We start from the raw sequence: 20,896 nt of genomic DNA on the forward strand, positions 1-20,896 counted from the left end.
CCTACACGATTTGCTAGAGGAAGACACATAACGTGCATTGTGAGGCACCCTGCTTTGGAAAAGGAGATAAGATACCCTTACGTGTTGGACATACAGTGTAAGTATTCTGTAAGGTAGTTAATACGTGGTGTATATCTTGTAATTACTCTTTTTTGGTGTCATGCTTCCACAGGAAGGAGATGAGCACTTAATGTTTCAGGAAAAAAAGGAAAATTAAAACTGTATAGAAAATCATGTGGTAAGAGGTAGGTCAGGCAAGAGTAGAAACCTAGGATCTGTATTAAGAAATCTAGTCACAAAGCTGGAACCATGATGTTTCTATTGTTTGTTTTGGTTATCAACTCATGGGTAATTACTGTTATTTAACACTGAAAAGATTGCAGACAAAATAACAAACTCAGTTTATCTCTAAACTGTATATTTTTAGTGCCTTAAAATTTCAGCAGTATTAAAGAATTCTCATGAAGGTTCATGTATGAGATGACAGGTTAAAATTAGGCCTTATGAGAGTCACTAATCTTGAAATTCTTTGCTAAGCTTTTTCTACCCTAGCTTGGGTAAGGAACCAAGAACACAAAGTATACATTCCTAACATTTGTTATTCATCTTTGGGTTGCTCATGTAATTCAAGCTTGTACCAGGCTTGTTGGACAAATATGTGGCTTTAAAACACATGAAAACAAAGTGAGATGCCTTACTCAGCTGCTTACCTAAAACTAGTTAGGATGAATACACTGTAGGCATGTGATCCGTTTTATTATACAATGCATACATGACCAAAAGAGTGATTTCCAAGTTCTTCCTTTGGTATCCTGTCTCAGCTGTGTGCTTCCTTAAAGCTCCAAATCACAGAAGTCTCTCAATTCTATTAGGAAAAATGTGGTGGGTGGAAAAACATGGGTGTTTAGGTTTGTCTTTAATCTCTTGTGGGTTTGTTTGTTCTGTTTCGTAAAGAATCGTTTGGATGTAAAATGGTGACTGGTACTGGTTTATTTTGTCAATGTTGAAATGAAGTTCTAGATTGAAGTGTCATTCATACAGAAATGGAAGCAAAAATGGTTTGTTCCCATTGTCTCAAATAGCGAATAAGAGAATGAGGTTCTGTATTTAAAGTGAAATGAGGTTGCAAGTTGGTCTTAAGCTTATTTTTATCTGAAAATGATGTGAAGACATGTTTCGGAACTTGTAACAAAATTGTATTGTAAGCAACACAACAGCATGTGAGAGACTGTGGAACACAGACATAAAATCTCTTCTTTTAATCTACTCCTCTATCTCTGCTCTTGCATCTTCTACCAAATCATATTGGTTCTTCTGGTCTGAGGGTTCTGAATATTTCAAATGGGTTTCTCCATCTTAACTGAAGTAGCCTCCTTGCCTTTTAGAGCTGTGATATTGTAATTACACATAATGGTTCCAGTGGGTTAACTTTAACTGGCATTGTCGAACTTTTTTGTTTCCTAGTTACCTGACTTACCAAAATGCTGTTTCTAATACTTTGTGTATCTTGTTAGTGAGAAGTATCTCTAAATTACCATTTCCTGCTTCTGAAAAACATTTAACTGGTTTTCTTCTGAACTCCTTTAATTTCCCCAAAGTGCTGTATGTTTGGTAAAAATCACAGTGGGACATTTGCATTGATTAAAACAATTTGCTAATTTGTTGCTGCATATTGTTCTGTAGCTTGGGACTGTGTTGGTGTTCTGTGTATTTGGTGGTTGTTGGTTTTTGAATTAAAAAAATAAATAGAAAACCCTTCTGCTCCACTGAGGTGACTAGTGTAAACAGTTTGTGTTTGAATAAAATACTGTGATTTTTTTTATTAAGTTAATTTTTTTTTTTTAATTTGTCAGATGCCCCGGAAGTTTCAGTAACTGGCTATGATGGAAACTGGTTCATTGGAAGAGAGAATGTTCAGCTCAGATGTAATGCTGATGCAAATCCATTACCTATGGAATTTATGTGGACCAGGTAGATACTAAAAGGAGCTTGCCACATGATTAAAGTGCTATAATCTCCTAGTTTACAGTAAACAACTGTCTTCAAAACAAGGAGTTATATCACTTCTGTTAGGTTGTAATGGTATTACAATTTTTTTTTAAATCGTTCCAAGCCTTTTAAAAGGAGGTTACAACATGTGGGTATGTATGAATATGGGTGAGTGGGTATCTTGTAAATTTACAAGCCTGAATAGTTTGTAATTAATATCTGGATTAAATCTGTTGTGGTTACTTGACAAGGTAGGTGAAACCGTGTATGATGCAGCATATAGAGCAAAGCCAAATAAATCTGGTAGGGATTCAAGTATTATGGGTGAGTGGGTATCTTGTAAATTTACAAGCCTGAATAGTTTGTAGTTAATATCTGGATGAAATCTGTTGTGGTTACTTGACAAGGTAGGTGAAACCGTGTATGATGCAGCATATAGAGCAAAGCCAAATAAATCTGGTAGGGATTCAAGTATTATTTTATTTGCTCTGTTTTATTATTATTTGAAGTAAATTGTAAACACTAGAACAGATGTCTTGGTGCCTGCACTTACGAATCTGGACAGTTTGAGATGGTAAATACTGCTTACTGAATTACAGAATCAACCACTTTTTCAAAAGTGCTCATGTAGTTGCCAAGACAAAGGTGATGTTTTACATAGTGATGGAAATTAAGTCTTAACATGTCTGTAGTAACAGTAAATAAATACTCTTACATAACAGCTAATTGCTTCCAAGATGTGGAGACCTGATGGTCACGTTTGAATACTGATTTAGTCCCACTTATCTGTTAATAGATACTTAGATAAAGGCAAAATTGGATGCAATTACATGAAATTACACAGGTGTTTAATGGGAAGCTCTGTTAAAATAGTTACAGTACCTCTGCCTTTTCCCCTTTCTATGTTGTGCTTACATAGTTGTTACTGCAATCATATGCAGAATGCTACAGGGAACAGAAAGATTTGGAAAAGCCAGTTGATGGGGAAACTTTTTTAACTACTTGTTTCCCCATATGTATCACCAAGCACCAAATTTGGTTTCAGTGATGTAACTTTGATGGAAAAGTGGTGGAGGTGAGAAAAGGCAGGTTGAGAGAGAAGAAACTTGAGTTTTTGTCAGAAATCATAGTAAAAATGTCCTGTAAATTAAGCACACAGGGACAAATATTTATTATGACAGCTCACCTGGATGCAAAAGGACAAGGAGATAATCCTTCCTGCAGTATAAGTACATCTTAGTTTGACAACTAATTTGAGCTTGAGTTGAATTGATCCTCCAAGTTCTTTTGAGATGTTTTCTTAGTTGTAGTAGTGTTAATTTGTAGATAGCTTGCTAGTGCCAGCAGATTTGACATTTCAAAGACCTGACAGAGATATGAAATACTAAATACTCAGGTGGACACTGAAAATATCCAATGGAAGCCCACAGATTATCTCAGACCGTAGTGATAAGTTCACTCTCTAGACTATTGCAAACATTAATTTTCAACTAGTTATATTTAGACTTTAGTAAAGATTCACAGTTGAACTTGTTTTGTTTTAGGTTGGATGGACAATGGCCTGAAGGACTGCTGTCAGTCAACAATACTTTGCAGTTCAGAAGCCCACTGACTTACAACTACACTGGAACTTATATCTGTAAGGTGACTAATTCCCTTGGCCAGAGAAGTGATCAGAAGACTATCTACATATTAGGTAAGTCTTGCTTCTCAGCAAGGACAGAATGTTAAATTGGAATTTATTTGGTTGATAGTTGAAATAGCAAGCTGAAGCACCATTTCATGCATAAAATATTTCAGCCTTTTAATTGTGTAAAAAGGAATTGAAAACAGAGTTGAGAGCTACAATGTAACGGGATTAAACTGACTCTTCAATAGCACTAGAAATTCTTCAGGTTGAGGTAGTTTTTGTACTACTTCTGAGATCATTACTTTTTCTTGGTAGGTGAATTCTTTTTCCAGGGTTAACTTGTGTTCTGGCAAGACATTGACTGGAATAAACAGCACCTTGTCTGTAATAAATTGAAAAACCAAGTGTTAGTGGGGAAGTAGCAAGTATATTTAGAAAAGTCAAAGATGTTCTGCTTTAAGGAAGTCATGGTTATGCTTTGAACATGTGCATTGTGCTAGTTATGTGTTGTCTCATTTTCTCAGGATTCAGATACCTAGTAATCATAAAGGATCTTCTGCAGAACTCTTAATACTTAGTGTAATATGGGAAATTTGTCTGTTTATCACTGCTGCTGTTAAAGCATCCTTGTATCTATGACCACAAGGTGATTTAAAGCTTTACTATATCACCTTCTTTGTGAAGGATCACCATGACTTAAGGTATAAGGGAATAGTTCTGTACAAGTGTGAAAAAGCTCTGCAAATTTCCATAATGTATTAGCTAATACCCAGCTTGATCAATAAGTGCTCATACATTTTTAAGGAAAACTGGCATGAAAACTTCATTCTGTTGTTTGGTATTGCTGCTCTTCAGTAACTTCTTGAAAGCAGTTATTCCACAATGTGAAATAAGCACTGGGGTGCATGTTGGCCAGTGACAGATTATATGGAAAGAGTCATAGATTACTTTAAATATGAACACTTAAGCCTTGAGATGGCAATGAAAACTTAAAGCTGAAACTGGTGCAGGATGTTTGAAGCCACAGCTATTACAATTTGTATTTAGTAGGAAGGTGTTTCAGTCATAACTAATCCGCATCCTATTGTGGAAAAGTAGCAAGTTCTAATTAACTGGCTAGTTAATGAGTTAGTTAACCGGAAACTTCTAAATACTCTGAAACAGTGGAATTATTTTGAAACAGAACTCAGCAATTATATAAATTTCCATCAAAAGACTGAAGTGCTGTATAATGCTCCTTTATGGCTCTGTAAGTCTTAAAGGAGTTACTAAGACTGTCACATTTTAAGAAGTATCAGGTATATAAAAATAATAGCATCATTAAAGAGAATGAAGTATTTTCCTGCAATGTAACTTTCACACGTACTTGTAACCCTACTGTTATGTTCTGAGTATAGCTCTCTATTCTAACTGTAAGGAGAGGAAAGTGTTTAAGTTCACCACTTACATTGTTGGTTCTGTTTATGATGTGCTGTAAGTAGAACTCATGCTTTTTAAAATGATTGTCATGCATGAAAATATAAAGCTGTCATTCAGGTTTTGTTTGAGGCTAATAAAAGGGGCCAACTATGAATTTTTATGTGAAGTTTTCTAAAATTAATCAAGTTCTTGAAAAAGCAGAACGTAAAGACCTTCTAGTTGAGCTGTCCTGATGGTTTGTGTTCCAGCCCATGGCAAATGCAACGTAACTTAAACTATCTTGCAGCAGAGATAGTTAAGCTCTTTGGTGTGGACTGATTGATACTGTTTACATGTGAGCTGCTCTTCAGGGTTTGTTTTTTTTAGTATCTTGGTTTTGCTGCAGTAAGTTTATTGCAAATAGACTTTACCAAACTTACCAGTTTTTAGGGAGTGACAAAACTGAACCTCATGAGCTGAATCTCATGGGGTCATGGTTCTACAAATTATGTGCACAAGTAAAAACAAATACTTTAATTGACATTGATGTCAGTCTTGGAGTATGTAGCATGACAAACATCTAAGAAAATGAGGTGACTTTCAGGCAGCTTAAGGCTAAATCTGGTGCCGTGTCACTGCAACTAGTGCTGAGACAAGTACTCACCAGTTTAATGCTGAGGTAAGTATCCAGCCCTCTGCTCTAGATACCTTAGAGTAGATTGTACCAAACTGATTAAAAGCTCTGTACATTGTGTATAGGGGACTTGATTAAATTGGGAGAGGTGAAGCAATCAAAGGATAGCACCTGTGTTGTTTTCAGAAATTAATATTAAACCCATTTTATTGTAACTCTAACTTCCAGTGTGAATGGCTTTTTAAGTAACTTGAGGTGATGCAGGATGGGTAAGTGACTATAAAAGAGTAAAAGCCTTGACCATAAATAGTAATTCAGATTACTCTATGGTGGGAACCTAGAGACTGATGTCAGGAATACAGAAAATAAGACTGGCATAGCAAGCTTTAAGTCAAACTGCTTACCACCTAATTTAACTGGGCAGACATCTAGTAATGGTGAACATGGCACTGCTGTACTGTAGCAAAGCAGTTAGCTTTTTTCTATCTTAGCTGCTTTCAGTTGTGCAAAACTTGGCAAACATAGTGAAACTTGCAAAATAGCAAAGCTGCTATTTTTCAAATTTTCCAAATTTTAATTATGAGGCTGTCAAAGACAGCTTATTAAGGTAGTGTTCCCAAACAGTCATGATGCTTGTAGGTAGGTGTAAAGCTTTTTAACTGCTAGAAAAAATACTAAGTTGAAATGCATTATAAGATTGGAATATAAGGTGAACAAAAAACACTTTCATCTTAATATGCATTGTTAAAAAATAAAGCAGTATTTTTAATAAACTCTCTTGCGTTCCTGACCTTTAAGCTAATACTATTGAAGTGGAATAGGGAAATGCAAGAGTAGTTGTTGGTAGTAACTAAAGAATATATTCACCAGCTCTTAGAGGAAATGGTTCATCTTCATATGGATAGAGAAATACTATCCATATGTGTTTGAAGCTGGGGGCTTTTTGAGGCTGGCTTTGAGGCACAGATATCTTGACTATCTTGTTCAGGGACATAAAGTTAAACCTTGTATAGTTGTCCAGGACAAGTAAGTCATGCTTCTAATGCAGTTCGGAGGTGACCAAGTGTTGAAGTTCCTGACTTAGTCCTGCAGCAACAGGTTTTCCAAAACAAACTGTTAGCTTGATATGTTGAGCACTTGATCTTGAAATAGAGATTTACTCAGTTTTTACGTGAGGAATTGAACTTAATTTTCTTGACTCTGTGTACCTTCACCATCCTAGTTTACTGAAGCTCCCCCTTTCTCCATTTGCAAGAAGGAGAGGTGAACTACAAGAGTCCCATTCAGATGGGAACATAATTATTGCTCCCTCATATTTTAAAATGACTGCCTTTAGAAGAGACTAGTTTTTTGTTAAAAGTAGAGCCAGCCTTTGTTAGCCAGCAGTGCTAGCAATTCTAGGAAGATGTGACTTGTATGTACAGAGTCATCTTGTAGAGAGTGAATATTGTCAGGGTTAATATAGCATAGGCTGATCATTGTTTTTGCTTTTGTTCATATATTGACCTCTTATCTGAGAGAGCACTGTGAATACACACTGTATTGGGGTTGCATGGCAACATTTTGAAGTGGGGATGGCTGCAGGAGGTGCGACAAGGGTGTCTAATGTAGAAAGTTGCCAGAAGCTTCTACTGTGTCCAAGTGAGCCAATTTCAGCCAGCTGCAAAACAGACCCACTGTGGGCTAAGGCTGAGCCCATCAGTGGTGGTGGTAGTGCCTCTGGGATAACATTTAAGAAGGGGAAAGAGAAAACTGGGCAACTGCAGCCAAAAATATGTGAGGATATGTGAGATAAACAATTCTGCAGGCACTAAGGTCAATAAAGAAGTGCAAAAGGTGCTCCAGGCATCGAAGCAGAGATTCCACAGCCTGTGCTGAAGACCATAGTGAGTCAGGCTGCCCTGCTGCAGCCCATGGAGGTCCACGCTGAAGCAGTAATCCATCTGCAGCCCATGGAGAACTCCATGCCTGAGCAGGTGGATGTATCCAATGGAGGCTGTGACCCTGTGGAGAGCCCATGCTGGAGCAGGTTTCCTGGCAGGACTTGTGACTCTGTGGGGGATCCATGCTGAAGCAGTCTGTTCCTGAAGGACCGCCTACCCTGTGGAAGGGTTATATGGAAAGGACCTATGCTGGAGTATTTAATGAACTGCAGCCTGTGGAAAGGACTCACATTGGAGAAGTTAATGGATGACTGTTTACTGTGGGAGGGACCCCATGCTGGAGCAGGGAAGGAGGGTGAGAAGGAAGGATCAACAATGTCTGAACTGGCTGCAACCCTCATTTCCCATCCCCCTGTGCCACTGAGGAGGAAGAAGACAGAGAATTCAAGAGTGAAGTTGAGCCTGGGAAGATGGGAGGTCTGTGGGGGAAAGGAAGATTTCATTTTATTATCATCCTCATCTGATTTGCTTGGTAATAATTTCCCCAAGTTGAGTCTGTTGTGCCCATGTTTGTAATTGCTGAGGGATCTCCCTGTCCTTATCTTGATCCATGAGCCTTTCATCATATTTTCCTCCCCCCTGTCAAACTGAGGAGGGGGAGTGACACAGTGGCTTGGTTGGCACTTAGTGTCCAAGCCAAGGTCAACCCACTGCGTAGATGCTGTTGTGGTTTATAAAGTATATTATAAAACGGATATTGATAAGCTGCTTTACTCTGCTGTGTAGAAAAAGAGGTATATCCTGTTAACTTGCATGCTGCCTGATATAGCAGGCTTTAAACTTTGTTCTTAAATATTCCTTGGAAAATTGGTTGTTAATGATAACAGTTCTCTTTTGTCTCAAAGAAATATCAAAATGTTCTAATGAGTGCATGGAAACTGCAAAAGTACATTGAACTGAATGATGAAAGAAACTGCCATTTGCTTCAGGCTGATCTTAGTCTTATCTATCATGCTGCCAAAATGAGGGAGGAATCAACTGAAGATAATCCTAAGGAAAAAAATTCTCTCCAACATGGAACCTCTGTACACAAGACACTGTGGGGAGAGGGTTGCACAGTGTCTTCACCCACTACTTAACTTTAGAGTGGGAATGGTTGGAGAAACAATATCAAAGCTATTTAGTCCCAGACATTCAGAAAAGCTGGTTCCACAGAAAAGTTTTTTCCCTACTGCTTAAGGGAGCTGCAACATAAGCTTTTCAGCAGTTGAAAGAAGGGGCTATACTTATAATGCATACCTACCTAGAGTTATCAAGTGCTTTCATTTTTAACTACTTAGTCTGTAAGGGGAATTTAGTGGTAACAGAAGGTTAAGAGACAGGTAAACATGTTTCTGCAAACATGAGTAATACACACCTGCAGACACTTTCCACTCTAAAATGAGAACTGCGAAGAGAGATCTTGTAATTTGTGCAAGTTATCTGTATTGCAAGAGCTTGTAAAAATGTATCAAGAATTATTAAGGAAAAATATATCAGTCTGAAGCTGTTGAAAGTTGGTACCAACTTTCATGTGAAACATTTGGAAAATAAGGGATAGAGCATACTGTACAAGCATTGTCATGTTTTGTTTGACAAAGTATTAGAGCTTCATTTGAAGTAAAGAACAGGTCTTAGATTTTTCTTGGTAGGAAACTATCAAAGGCTTCGAAACAAACCAGTAAAACTTGGCTTTCCTTTATGTATCAAGGGAGCTGATGGATGAAGTCGTTTTTACCAGAAAATAGGTTTTTGCTTTCTTCAGTTATGTCTTCTGTTTTAATGAAGATGGTAGCTATGTAATAGTAGAAGATTTTTTTTTGTCTTCATTTGTCCTCATTATTACTACAGGCTATATGTAATAACAATTTGAACAGGGTCCAGAACACAGTAAGAGAGAAGAATGGAAATAAAAATGCATTGAATATGTAACCAAAACTTTTCAGATTTTCTGCTGCTTTCAGCTCCCTGGCCTGTGTGGATCCTTTGTGGTGATTTATGCAACATCGTAAGCCTACATCATTGAGAGACGAGAGCTGTAAAATTAAACATTGGGTCAAATGTTTAATGTAAAATGTTAGAAAAAATAATCATTAGAAAATTGGGGTTTTTTTTAAAAAAAATGCCATTTGAAACAATGAACTTAAAATCAAAATGATGTGCACAATATTTTGTGGAAAGCATTAAGGACTCAAACAGGTACTGGTGATGACATGAGATGCTATACTTCAATAGCTTGGTATAAAAGACTTTTCATTAGTTCCAACAAAGTTGTTGTTTTCTTAATTTGGAGTTAACATTTGAGATTTTGAGTTATGGGATAGAGGTAAGGAACTCGAAAGACAACATTAAGATCAGGAATTCTAATTTGGGAAACTTGATTGGTATAGGAAATAAAAAAATAAATAAGTATCTCTTTTTACATTCAGAAAGCTCTGAGTGACATCAAAAGTTAACTTAATGATGTTCTTAGTTGTAATTGGCCTCAATAATGAGAAGGGTCAATTTCAGTCTTGTCTGTACCCTTGAACAATAAAGAGTACTGACACAAATCGACAGTACAAGTATTCATAGTTATGTATTCTAGAAACGTGTATAAATAAATGCTGAATTGGTACTGCATTTGCAGTGAATTTGATGATACGGTAACCATTGCTTGTAGATAATGGAGCTGGACAACCTGACAACTAGTAGGTGAAACAGAAGTTTTGAAGGAAAACCTTTTAATAAAACACTAGTACTTGAATATATTAATAATACAGTATAATTGCTACTGTTTATTTCACATATGATGGTAAAACTTAGTACATATTTGTGAATGTGTATTTTATATTGTGGGTGTGGAGGGATGGGACTTGTATCAGAGGAAAACAGGAACCAAGTACAAAGCCAGTTAAAAAAAAAATAAATGTATAGCTTGGAAGAAAATATTGCTGGGTACTGCCTGGAATTGTGCTTTAAGCTAACAAAATCTTGTGTCTAAAGCAAATATGTTTTCAAGGAAGAGTTTTTAACTTTTTGACCTGTGGATTTATGGGACATGGGAACACTGGTAAACTTGGATTCCTTAATCTCTACTTCTTTGTTAAATTATTAAACTCACTTTAAATCAGTTTTTACTAAAATCATAATCTCAATTCCTCTTGTTCATTTTGGTAGTGCATCTTCCTTGTTCAGTTTCTTGTCTTCTGTCAAATTAATTTCATTTATGTTTAGCTCCCTAACAAATCACCACTTCCACATAGTCAGGTAATATAATTATATGCTTTGAAAATGTGTATACAACTTTAGTTATTATGTCAAGCTTAAACTGTAGCGTTCACAAGTGAGGTGCAGTCTGAAGTATGATTTGTAGTTATGACAAATGTGGCCATTCTGTCTAGCATGAGAACTGTATGACTGTCTCTGAGAAATAACAACAAAAGTAATATTTATGATTCTTTAAAGTTATGATTTGTCGAATGACTGGAAGCTTGACACATCTTCAGTTCTGTCTATTTTACTTTTTGTGTTGGTAAATTTAGGGTGCCTTTGTAATATGGTACTAGTAGTTCGTGAATCTGCTGGGCATTTAACTAAACATGACATAATAGGCTACTTGACTGTCCATAATATTCTCTCTAAAAGATTCAAGCTATAATAACATCTTTAGTGTTTCTTGCTTTACTGATTTTAAAATTACCTTGCATTGGATGAGGCAAAAAGCTGGTTTTACTCAGTGCACAGAAGTAGAAGCTGGAGTTGCATGTAACATTGTGATTGACTGGGATAATCTCAAGAGGCTTTCTCAAAGTCTCAGTGCCATCACTTGCAACCTTCTTTTCAATACAGATGCATGCATCTCCAGTAGACCTAAAGAGCAAAAGAAAAAGCTGAGTGCTGGAGAAGCTTGGTATCTGGCAATCACTTGTTTACTTGCGTGACATGACATGAAATCAGTTGATATTTTATACATTGAGGAGTGAATTTGGAAATTTATTTGTGCATGAGGGATCAAATAGCTTTTAGGAATGCATAGAAATATTTTTTACTTCAAATGTTTCAGGTTTTTTATTTTTAAATCCTGAAAGCTCCTTGCTCAACATAAGTTACTTTGAAATTAATACATGCCATTTTGAATTTTGCTTCTTTCACTAATCCCAAGGTGAAACTGAGTAAGTTTTATTAATGCAACAAATGTTTTTGGAGAGAATAGCTTAAAAACCAATAGTTCATGTGCTGCTGACTGAGCACACAACTCAATAGTTTTTCATTCTTATATTCAGCGACCTAAACAATTTCTGAAGTGGAAATTTAATGTAGAATAATTGACTCTGGAATAATCTATTTGATTCAATATTCCTAACTGCAGGCTGGAAAGGCAGAGGTCTGCTTGAGTTTTTCCTAACAAACAGCATTCTTCCATGGAGGAGGTAAATAAACTGTGAACATTTGAGCAGAAAAACTGCACCTCCTTACTTTGAGGTGGGCAGGATATCTACTTAAAAGATTTTTATTTTCTCATAATTCCTATCCTGCTGCAGCATAGCTCAAAATCACATGTAATCAAGCTAGTTTAAAGCCTGTGGAAGGTGTAAGACTTTTATTGTAGTGCCATGAACTTGAGAATGAAAAACTGTTCTTGTAGAACATACCCATCAACTTGGCTTTCTTATAAACCCTTAACTGATTTAGCTTGCATTGACATTCTCTGCCTTTTCTGTGTCTTGTCTACTTCTTTGCTCTTTCCATTAGATCCTCCTACTACTACCACTCGACTGCCCACGGTTCCCTGGCATCCTTCGACTGATGGCATCACAGGTTTAGCAACAGAACCTAGAATAATAGAATTCCCAACAGCAGCCTTGCCAGAAATGCAGGAAGACACTTGGGGTACCGTCATCGGTAGTGCTGTGGGTGGGGCTCTGTTCCTCATACTTGTCAGTGTTCTGGTTGGAATTATCTGCTATAGGAGAAGACGGACGTTCCGTGGTGACTACTTTGCTAAGAACTACATTCCACCATCAGACATGCAGAAAGAATCTCAAATAGATGTTCTTCAGTCAGATGATGCGGATTCTTACCCTGACAGTATAAAAAAAGATATAAAGCATCCAATGAACAGCTTAATATCTAAAGATTATTTAGAAGACCCTGAAAAACCAGAATGGAACAATATAGACAATATTACCAGGTACCAGGAACGTTATGAAAGACCAATGGATTACTATGAAGGTGGAACATTGGGAATGAAGTATATGGGTGGTGAATGTTATGATGACAATGAAGAAGACTTTGTTTCTCACATAGATGGCTCGGTAATATCTCGGAGGGAGTGGTATGTGTAGTGACCACTGGAAACTAAATGTGTACCTACATTTCATTGGCTGATCACTTTCAGATTGTTTATACTTACACAAGAAGAAGAATAAACTTTTTGAAACTGATTTTTTTTGGAGGTTTTTATATTGTGACTTGACAAATGAAAATATTGAATTTGGGGAACTGTATTTGAGCTGCTTTTTTTTCCCCAATGCTGTACTACTGTTTAAGATTAGAGTTTTAATGCAGAATGCTTATATTGGGCTCTGTCAGAGGTAAAAAAGGCTAAATTAAATTTGCCATTCAAAATTGTTTAAGAATAAAAAGTTACTGTCTTGGCTCTCTGGTTTAAAAATAAGTTTACCTAAGGCAATGATCAAATACAATATTTTGGGACATTTACTTTGCAAATTAAGTGAATTACTCCAATATAGACACCATCCATGGTAAACTAAATGCTTCTGTATAGCAAATAACTTACTAATTAAAAAGAGTTACAGCAGAAACAGAGTTTTATTTTTAGGTTTTTCTGCATAAAAATGAATACCTCTTAGCATTTGAATGAACCTTCTTATAACTATATACTTAAATGAAGTCATTTGACTGAAAGTAACTGATTAATAAGATTTTGAGGAATAACTGTGTAAACAGGTCCAAGTCTTGTCTTCAAATCAGATACAAATTATTTTTTAAAGTCATTGATTTCTAAAGCTTATGTTAGTTTGTGTATATATACATACGACAAGATATTTTGTTAGGCCTGAAATTGGCAGGGTGGTAAAACTTAAGGAATACAAGGCTCTTTCTGCAACTACACAGGGTACAATTTTAGAGACCCATTCCTGAGGGTTTGTGGGAATCTTGCATTGAATTTAAAAGCTGGAGAATTGGGTGCAACTAGGAAGAAAATTCTTAATACATTTGTAAGCTGAAGGCTAGTGCAAATTCGCTTATTTTCCCAGGTGCCAATAAACATTAAGCATGCTAAGAGGTCTCAAAGTATTTACTAGAACTTTTATGGCCAGAAGTTAAAACAGCGGTTTTACGCTGCTTCTGAAGAAGTCAGATGCTTGCTTTGAAGAGAGTAACTAGAGTTTCAGATTATTAGTAGGGAGTGCACACTTGCGTTGCTATGTCATATAGTGAAAACACACTCCACAATGGTGCAGTTTACAGAATCTATGAAACAGGAGTTTAGATAAATTGTACGATCTCCATATCACAGTTTTCCCTGCAAATAATCCATACTGGTTTGACAACATGCTCCTGCTCTTCAAAATTATACTGTATGTAGGACATCTTGTTTGACACCTGAAGTAGTTCTGCTTTGTCTTGAGCAGGTTCACCCAACTGATTCTGCTGATGATGTAGGGAGGAATGAAATAGCTTCAGATGAGGTGAAGAGCAATGGTAAATTCATAATTAGAATAGATCCTTTGAAGTGCAATTTTAAAAGTGTTTAGCTCAAGAAAATGAAGCTGATAAGGCTATTAGTATTCAAAACCTGAAGTGGGAAAGATCTCTGCTGCCTTTAAATGTAATAGACATAATAATGGCTGCTTCATGAGCATTCATGCTGGATGTTTTTTTTATATGCTCATGATCTTCAGTAGCTTACAGCATTTAGAGCTTCACAAAAATAGTTGTGTTGAGCATTGTAGACAAGACACTGTGATTGCGTATGACTGCATGTCTTTAAAAAAGATTAAGACAACAGCTTTATTTGAAATTCAAATGAAAAAGCATCCCAAAATAACTCAAGTTCATGTTTGGATTAATTGGCTACTGATACATGATTGACCAAAGTCTCAAGAACAATAGCAAATGATATTGTGTGTATCTGTAGTTTGAGTGTAAACACAAGGAAAGGAGTTAAATTTCTAGTAGAAGGTTGTAATCCAAATTATTTCTGGAACAGAGAGATCATACCTCTCTTCAAATAAAAATACTTGATATATCATCTTTAAAAGATGGTGTTACTTGGAAATAAATATAAACATAGACCTGTTCTCCACATGGGATATCTTGCTTTTGTCTCTGTGGATTTTTTGTTTCGATTTTTAGAAAAAATATATATTTAATTCCTATGGGTTAAGAAGTTGAAATGTTTTGGAGTTGAAGTTGGTAATACGGATAGGGCTTACGTGTGTTGCAATGTTTTGTACATTATGTCTGCTGTAAAAAGAATTGATTGTGTAAGTACAAATGGCTGTTGTGTGAATAAACTTTTTGTTAACATTCTGGAACATAGGTAGTGTTCAAAATGTTTGACAGATATATTCTTAAAGCAGAAGAGTAAAGAGCATAACAAAACCAGAGGCTGCATAGAAGGAAATTATGTATTTAAGCTTTTTAAGATCAGCTTTTTATAATTTCCTCTTGGAGACCCTAGGACCTTACGTTTTTAGGAAATGGTTCTAAAAGTATGAACCTTGAGAATGTTAAATAGGATAGTTGCTGTGAAAACAGTTGCACTTTAGAATAGCCGATGCTGTCTAAGATTCACATTTTTTTAAATTCAATATTGTTTTCAGTTGCTGTAGCTCTCTGCTCTAACTGTATTTCTTGGGGTGAATCAATTCTGATCTATTTCTGATCAACTGGTTACTAAAATGCTGTGTAGCTGGCACCATATATACAAGATATATGTATATATCTTGGGTGCTCTCTGGGTTGTTCAGACTGACATTGCAATCTGGATTTCTAATCATTCCTCTGGTTAGACTGAGTGCACCTGCCTCTATGTCAAAGCAATTTAAAAAAATCAAACTGAGCGAGCGCTGTAGCAATTGCGCTTCAGTTAATTTCCTCTGTGTTGCTACACTTGCTGGGATATCACTGTTTTTCTTGGTGTTCAGAGAGAAGTGGGTGACTATTGTAATAGGTCCCAAAATATTATTTCATGGCTCAGCTTTCTTTGGAAGTATAATGCTTTATAATATTTCAACATTATAGCAGAATTTACCAGAAAAAAATGGGTGTAAAGTTAGTACAGTATGAAATGGTCAAGAGATTCTGGTGAAGCTGTAATCACAAGACCAAAGTGTCTTAAAGAATTCTGAACCCAACAGTGTATATTAGTTATCTGCAGCTTTCTCATTCGAAAGAGCACTCAATGTAAGCTAAAGCCAATTAGTATGCAGTGTTTAAGTGAGCCTTCCACTTATTCATGTGCCTATTCTTCAGGAAGAAATAGAAATTGTGTTTCTTAGCTGTATAGACTGATTGATAGACAAATGGATCTTATGTCAAAAAACGGGTTTTATAAAATAGAACAATGATCACTTAACGGTGGTATACAATAATTCTGGAGTGATTTAGCTTCCTCCAGGTAGTTAATCATACAGTGCTCTGGGTTGGAAGGGACCTTTAAAGATCATCTACTCCAGTCCCCCTGCAGTGACCAGGAACATCTTGAATTGGATCAGGTTCCTAAGAGCCCTGTCCAACCTGACCTTGCATGTTTCCATAGATGGGGCCTTACCACCTTTCCGGCCATCCTCTTCTAGTGTTTCACCACCCTCACAGTAAAAAATTTTTTTCCTAATATCTTGTTGGAATGTACCCTCTTAGTTTAAAAACAAAACCCTCTTTGTCCTATTGCAAGTCCCAACTAAAAGTTTGTCCCTATCCTTCTTGCAGACCCCCTTTAAGTACTGAAAAGCTGCAATAATGTCTCCCTTGGGCCTTCTCCAGGCTGAAAAACCTCAACTCTCAGTCTTCATAGGAGGGGTGTTCCATCCCTCTCATAATCTTCATGAGCCTCCTTTGGACCTGCTCCAACACGTCCTTGTGTTTCTGATGGTGAGGTCCTCGGAACTGGACACAGTACTCTGGGTGGGCCTCAGAGGAGAGGAGAGAGGCAGAATCGCCTCCCTTAACTTGCACTTCATACTTCTTGTAATGCAGACCAAGATATGGTTGGCCTCCTGGGCTGCAACCACACCTTGCTGACTTATGTCCCAACTTTTCTTCCACCAGTACCCCCAAGTTCTCCAAAGGGCTGCTCTCAATCCCTTCAGCCCCAAGTTGGTGTTGGTACTGGGTAGGGCTGTGGCCCCTGTGCAGGACCTTGTACCTGGCCTTGTTGAATTTCATGAGGCCTGCATGGGTCCACTTCTCAAGCTTGTCCAGGTGATTCTGGAAGGCATCCCTTCTCTCAGGTATATCAACCACATCACTCAGCAAACTTCTCCGCAAACTTGATGAAGGTGCTTTTCATCTCACTGTCTATAAAACATATTGAATAGTTTGGGATTTTTGACCTGTGAGTAGAATGCGTCTCTGAAGAGGCTGCTAAAATTTCCTCTGGTGAGAGATTTAATGAAGGATGGTTGTATTGTGTTCTGAGAAATACAGAAGGAAAATAGCTGAAGTAAACTGCGCTAGCAATACGTTGCAAGTATAGAACTCTGTTAATTTTAAACTCCTTTGTTGTTACCTTTCTTGTCTAGTGATCAGTGTAGATCAGAGTATTATTTCAGTATGCTAACTATATTTTACAGGTAGAAGTTTTAGTGAAGCTAATGTGAATTATTCCAGTTGTGCAACTTCTTGTTAAGCCTGTTGGTGCAAGCTTGAAACACTGAAATTGATTCCACTGAATTAAAGTACACTCGCAGGTTTCACAGTTTTATGAGACTTAAACCATTGAATTCTTAGCATAATGAAATGAGTTACCTTTAAAGACTGGTGGTTTAAGTCAGTATGAGAGTTGTTGAACACCTGATTTGATAATGCTGAGGTCAAAAGAAAAAAACTTGAAAAAAACCAAAACTTTTTCTCCCGCCTTGTTAAAACTTATTTATAAAAATTACTGTTCTCATAGCTTGTAGTATGAAGTCCTTGAAATGCTAGTCTTAGGAGATGCTTTGATAAATGTAATTAAAAATCTTAGGGAATTTGCACATTGGTTGCTTCTAGTAATATATTTTCTCCCCTGATTTTAAGTTTCACTTTTTCCTTTCTGGAGACTTCATTGGCTTTAAAGAAAGATTGCCAATAGAGCCATAGTTGTCTAGCTTTTTGAATTAACACCTCATTTACTCATGTAAGTGCAAAGCCATGTGCTCTGTAACTTCATCGTGCCTTGATATAAAAAATAAAAGCATGCAGCTAGTATTTATTAGAAACAGTAAGCTAAAATTTAAAAATCACATTAATGATTCATTAACTCTCTTAATTCAAACCGTTTTCTAATTGGGTGACTGGAGCCAAGACTGCAGGAGTGCTAGTGCAGAACAAAGCTTTCTTTTTTGGCCATGGAAGGAAGTAACATTTCTCAGAGCAACACTGAAATAGCTTATCTGAGTGTTGAAAATATGTGAACTTCTTAAAGGTGTAATCTGTGCTATCACATTGCAGATGAGCCATTTAAGCAGACATCTTCTGTTGCTGTAGCAGGGGCTGTGATTGGAGCAGTCCTTGCTCTTTTTATCATAACCATCTTTGTGACAGTGCTGCTGACCCCAAGGAAAAAAAGGCCATCCTATCTAGACAAAGTGTGAGTATGTGTTGAATTTTATTTTTTTTAATTGAAAGCAGTTTGCAGAAAGTATTTATTTTATACAGGAATTTAAATATGTGTTTCCTTAGCAGCTGCTCAGCTGTCATAATTTCAGAGCTGTATTTTCAGGGTAGACAAATGTAAAATCACTTGCTTTTCTGAAAAAGAAATGAGGAGGCTGAGGATTACTTAAGTGGTAATGTAATTGTTTGTCTTCAGAAGTTTTTTTGAAAGAGAATTGCTGCTTGATTGAACTGGAGGGCAGGGATTAGGACTGCAAACTACTGGTTTATCATACCTGTAGCTGTGATGTGAAAGCAAACAAAGACTATGCTTTGCAGAAGTGAAGGTCCACTAAGATTTATTCTGATACGTGGATAAAATAAAGCAAACACCCACACACATATGTGCTTAGAAATTGCTGTGACTTTTATGTGCTTTCTGCATGTTGGTGGTTTCTTCAAGTCTCTGGTGTAGGCATGTGGTTTACTTTCTTAAGCATCCAGTATGGTCAAACAAAAACAAGCAAACATTTGATTATAAGGCTTTCTCGAAGACTAGTCAAAGGAAGACTGTAGTAGTAAATGTTGGTCAAGCTATATCTCATAACCCAGAAATTATGGTAGATACCAGTAGTCCTTAATCTTACTTAGTTGGAGTATATAGGGGTATTTCAGCCTACTAACATATTGTAGGATAAATCATAGGCACTACTTTTCTACAAGAAGTGCATAGCTGAAGTATTGCCTTTGGTGGATGTGTTAACATTACAATGATATGTATGTGTTACATTGCTGACTGAAAGGTGTGTGTCCCTGAATGATGAGTGATAATTTGTTAAATAAATTATACCTAACTGATCATTCAATTGGACTTCACAAACATGGCATAACATATTTAATTCTTCCTTTGCTACAGGATTGATCTTCCACCCACTCATAAACCAGCTTCATGTGAAGAGAGAGCATTCTCTTTACCACAGAAAGAAGCTATTCTTCATGTGAGTAAAGGGCTATATGCATCTTAATTTGAGGTAGGACAAGTGTTAACTCCATCAGGGATGGAGGTGTTTAAGGCCAGGTTGGATGAGGCTTTGTGCAGCCTGGTCTAGTGTGAGGTGTCCCTGCTCATAGCAGGAAGAGTGGAACCTGACGATCTTTCAGGTCCCTTCCAACCTTAACTGTTCTATAATTTGATAGATCCTTTTTTGTAATAGTGTTTGACAGACTCTGCTCCTCTAAAAGTAGAAAAAGCTATAGTTGAAATTCTGTAGTGATAAAATGGTCTTTATGTAGGAGAACAAATGTACTTGGTAAACTTAACAAGTGATAGCAGCAGCAGCATCTTTGCTAGTATTAACTGCTGCTCCTTTAAGCAATTAAGGTTTGAGTGGTGGAAATACATTTGAATTTGGACTTTGGTGTGACTACCAAAGTATGGGTTTGATTCTCAGTGAGGATCACTGAATCATCTTTTACTGTATGCAATTCTGTAACTCCTAATTTTATCTTTTTTTTTTTTCTTGAATTTATCAGCAACAAAAGACTCTTAACTAATTCTGTAACAAGTACTTGATTTTTTAGTACACTTTCAGAAGATAGCCTCATGTGAGCTAAATTAATCCTGTCCAAACAGGACAGCAAAAGACAATAAAATTCCATACTAGTGTTTGGTGTTTGTGAGGGTGTAGTCTGATGTAAGAGGACCATAGAAGTGATACACTGGAAAGCCAACTCTAGCAAATAAGACAGTTAATACTAGTGGGGGTCAAGGAAGGATAGAGGACTACCTTTCTTAGCTAATGAATGTCTTTGTACTGGACTGGGCTGCTTGTGACATTCCAGGTGAATACTGGAGGCTTCTTTTGCATTAAGCAACAGAGAAGGGGCTTGTTCATGGGAGGCAGCTTCAGTTAACAGCATTATTACCTGTCGTATAATAAACTAGTCTGTTCATGAAAAATATATATCCTGACTATGGCCACTAGAGTGTAGTTTTTAGATTTCTGCTTCCACTGAAGAAAACTTTAATCAGTTATCATCAGTATTATTAAGAATTAGATTGGAATTGTTCTTAATAAGATTTTTGTTCCCTATTTGGTATTTGTATAAGTGATGTGATTCTGACCACTAATGTGCTGAATTACAAGATAGAGGTAATTCAGGCTAATCATTTGTCTATAACAAATAGTTTTTCCAAAACCCTAGTGTATCTGAAGAACCTATAGAAACCATTATTTCTGATAAAGGGTTGCCCTAGGAAAAAAATCTTGACTCACCTTCAAGATGGATTTTGGATGGAATTGTTGTTAACACTGAAAATATTCTTGTAGATTTTCAGCATGTGATTGCTGGTTACTAAAGCTCACAAAATGTGATTTGCTGAGAAAAGCTTTCTTCTTTCTTGTGAAAGAAATGCTTAAAAACAGTCTTATGTATTACACATGTTACATTGAGTAATATTTGCTAATATGTTTGCTGAATTAAATTAAGCAAGAAATTTTTCTGAGATCCATT

The 20,896-nt window shown here is 36.6% G+C and overlaps 1 protein-coding gene across 1 annotated transcript in view; it reads left to right on the forward strand.

Moving 5' to 3' along the window:
• The window catches only part of PVRL3 (poliovirus receptor-related 3), a 21,599-nt gene extending 8,399 nt beyond the window's left edge, over positions 1–13,200 (forward strand). The window contains exons 4-7 of the mRNA XM_009993404.1: positions 1–97; positions 1,854–1,971; positions 3,534–3,685; positions 12,308–13,200. The exon at positions 1–97 is cut by the window's left edge and continues 1 nt beyond it. Coding sequence (XP_009991706.1) covers positions 1–97; positions 1,854–1,971; positions 3,534–3,685; positions 12,308–12,900 — 960 coding nt within the window. The 3' untranslated portion in view covers positions 12,901–13,200. The remainder of the gene's footprint in view (positions 98–1,853; positions 1,972–3,533; positions 3,686–12,307) is intronic.
• Positions 13,201–20,896: the final 7,696 nt, after the last annotated feature.

This window comes from Chaetura pelagica, unplaced genomic scaffold (assembly GCF_000747805.2).
Source record: "Chaetura pelagica isolate M959 unplaced genomic scaffold, ChaPel_1.0 scaffold101, whole genome shotgun sequence".
NCBI lineage: Eukaryota > Metazoa > Chordata > Aves > Apodiformes > Apodidae > Chaetura > Chaetura pelagica.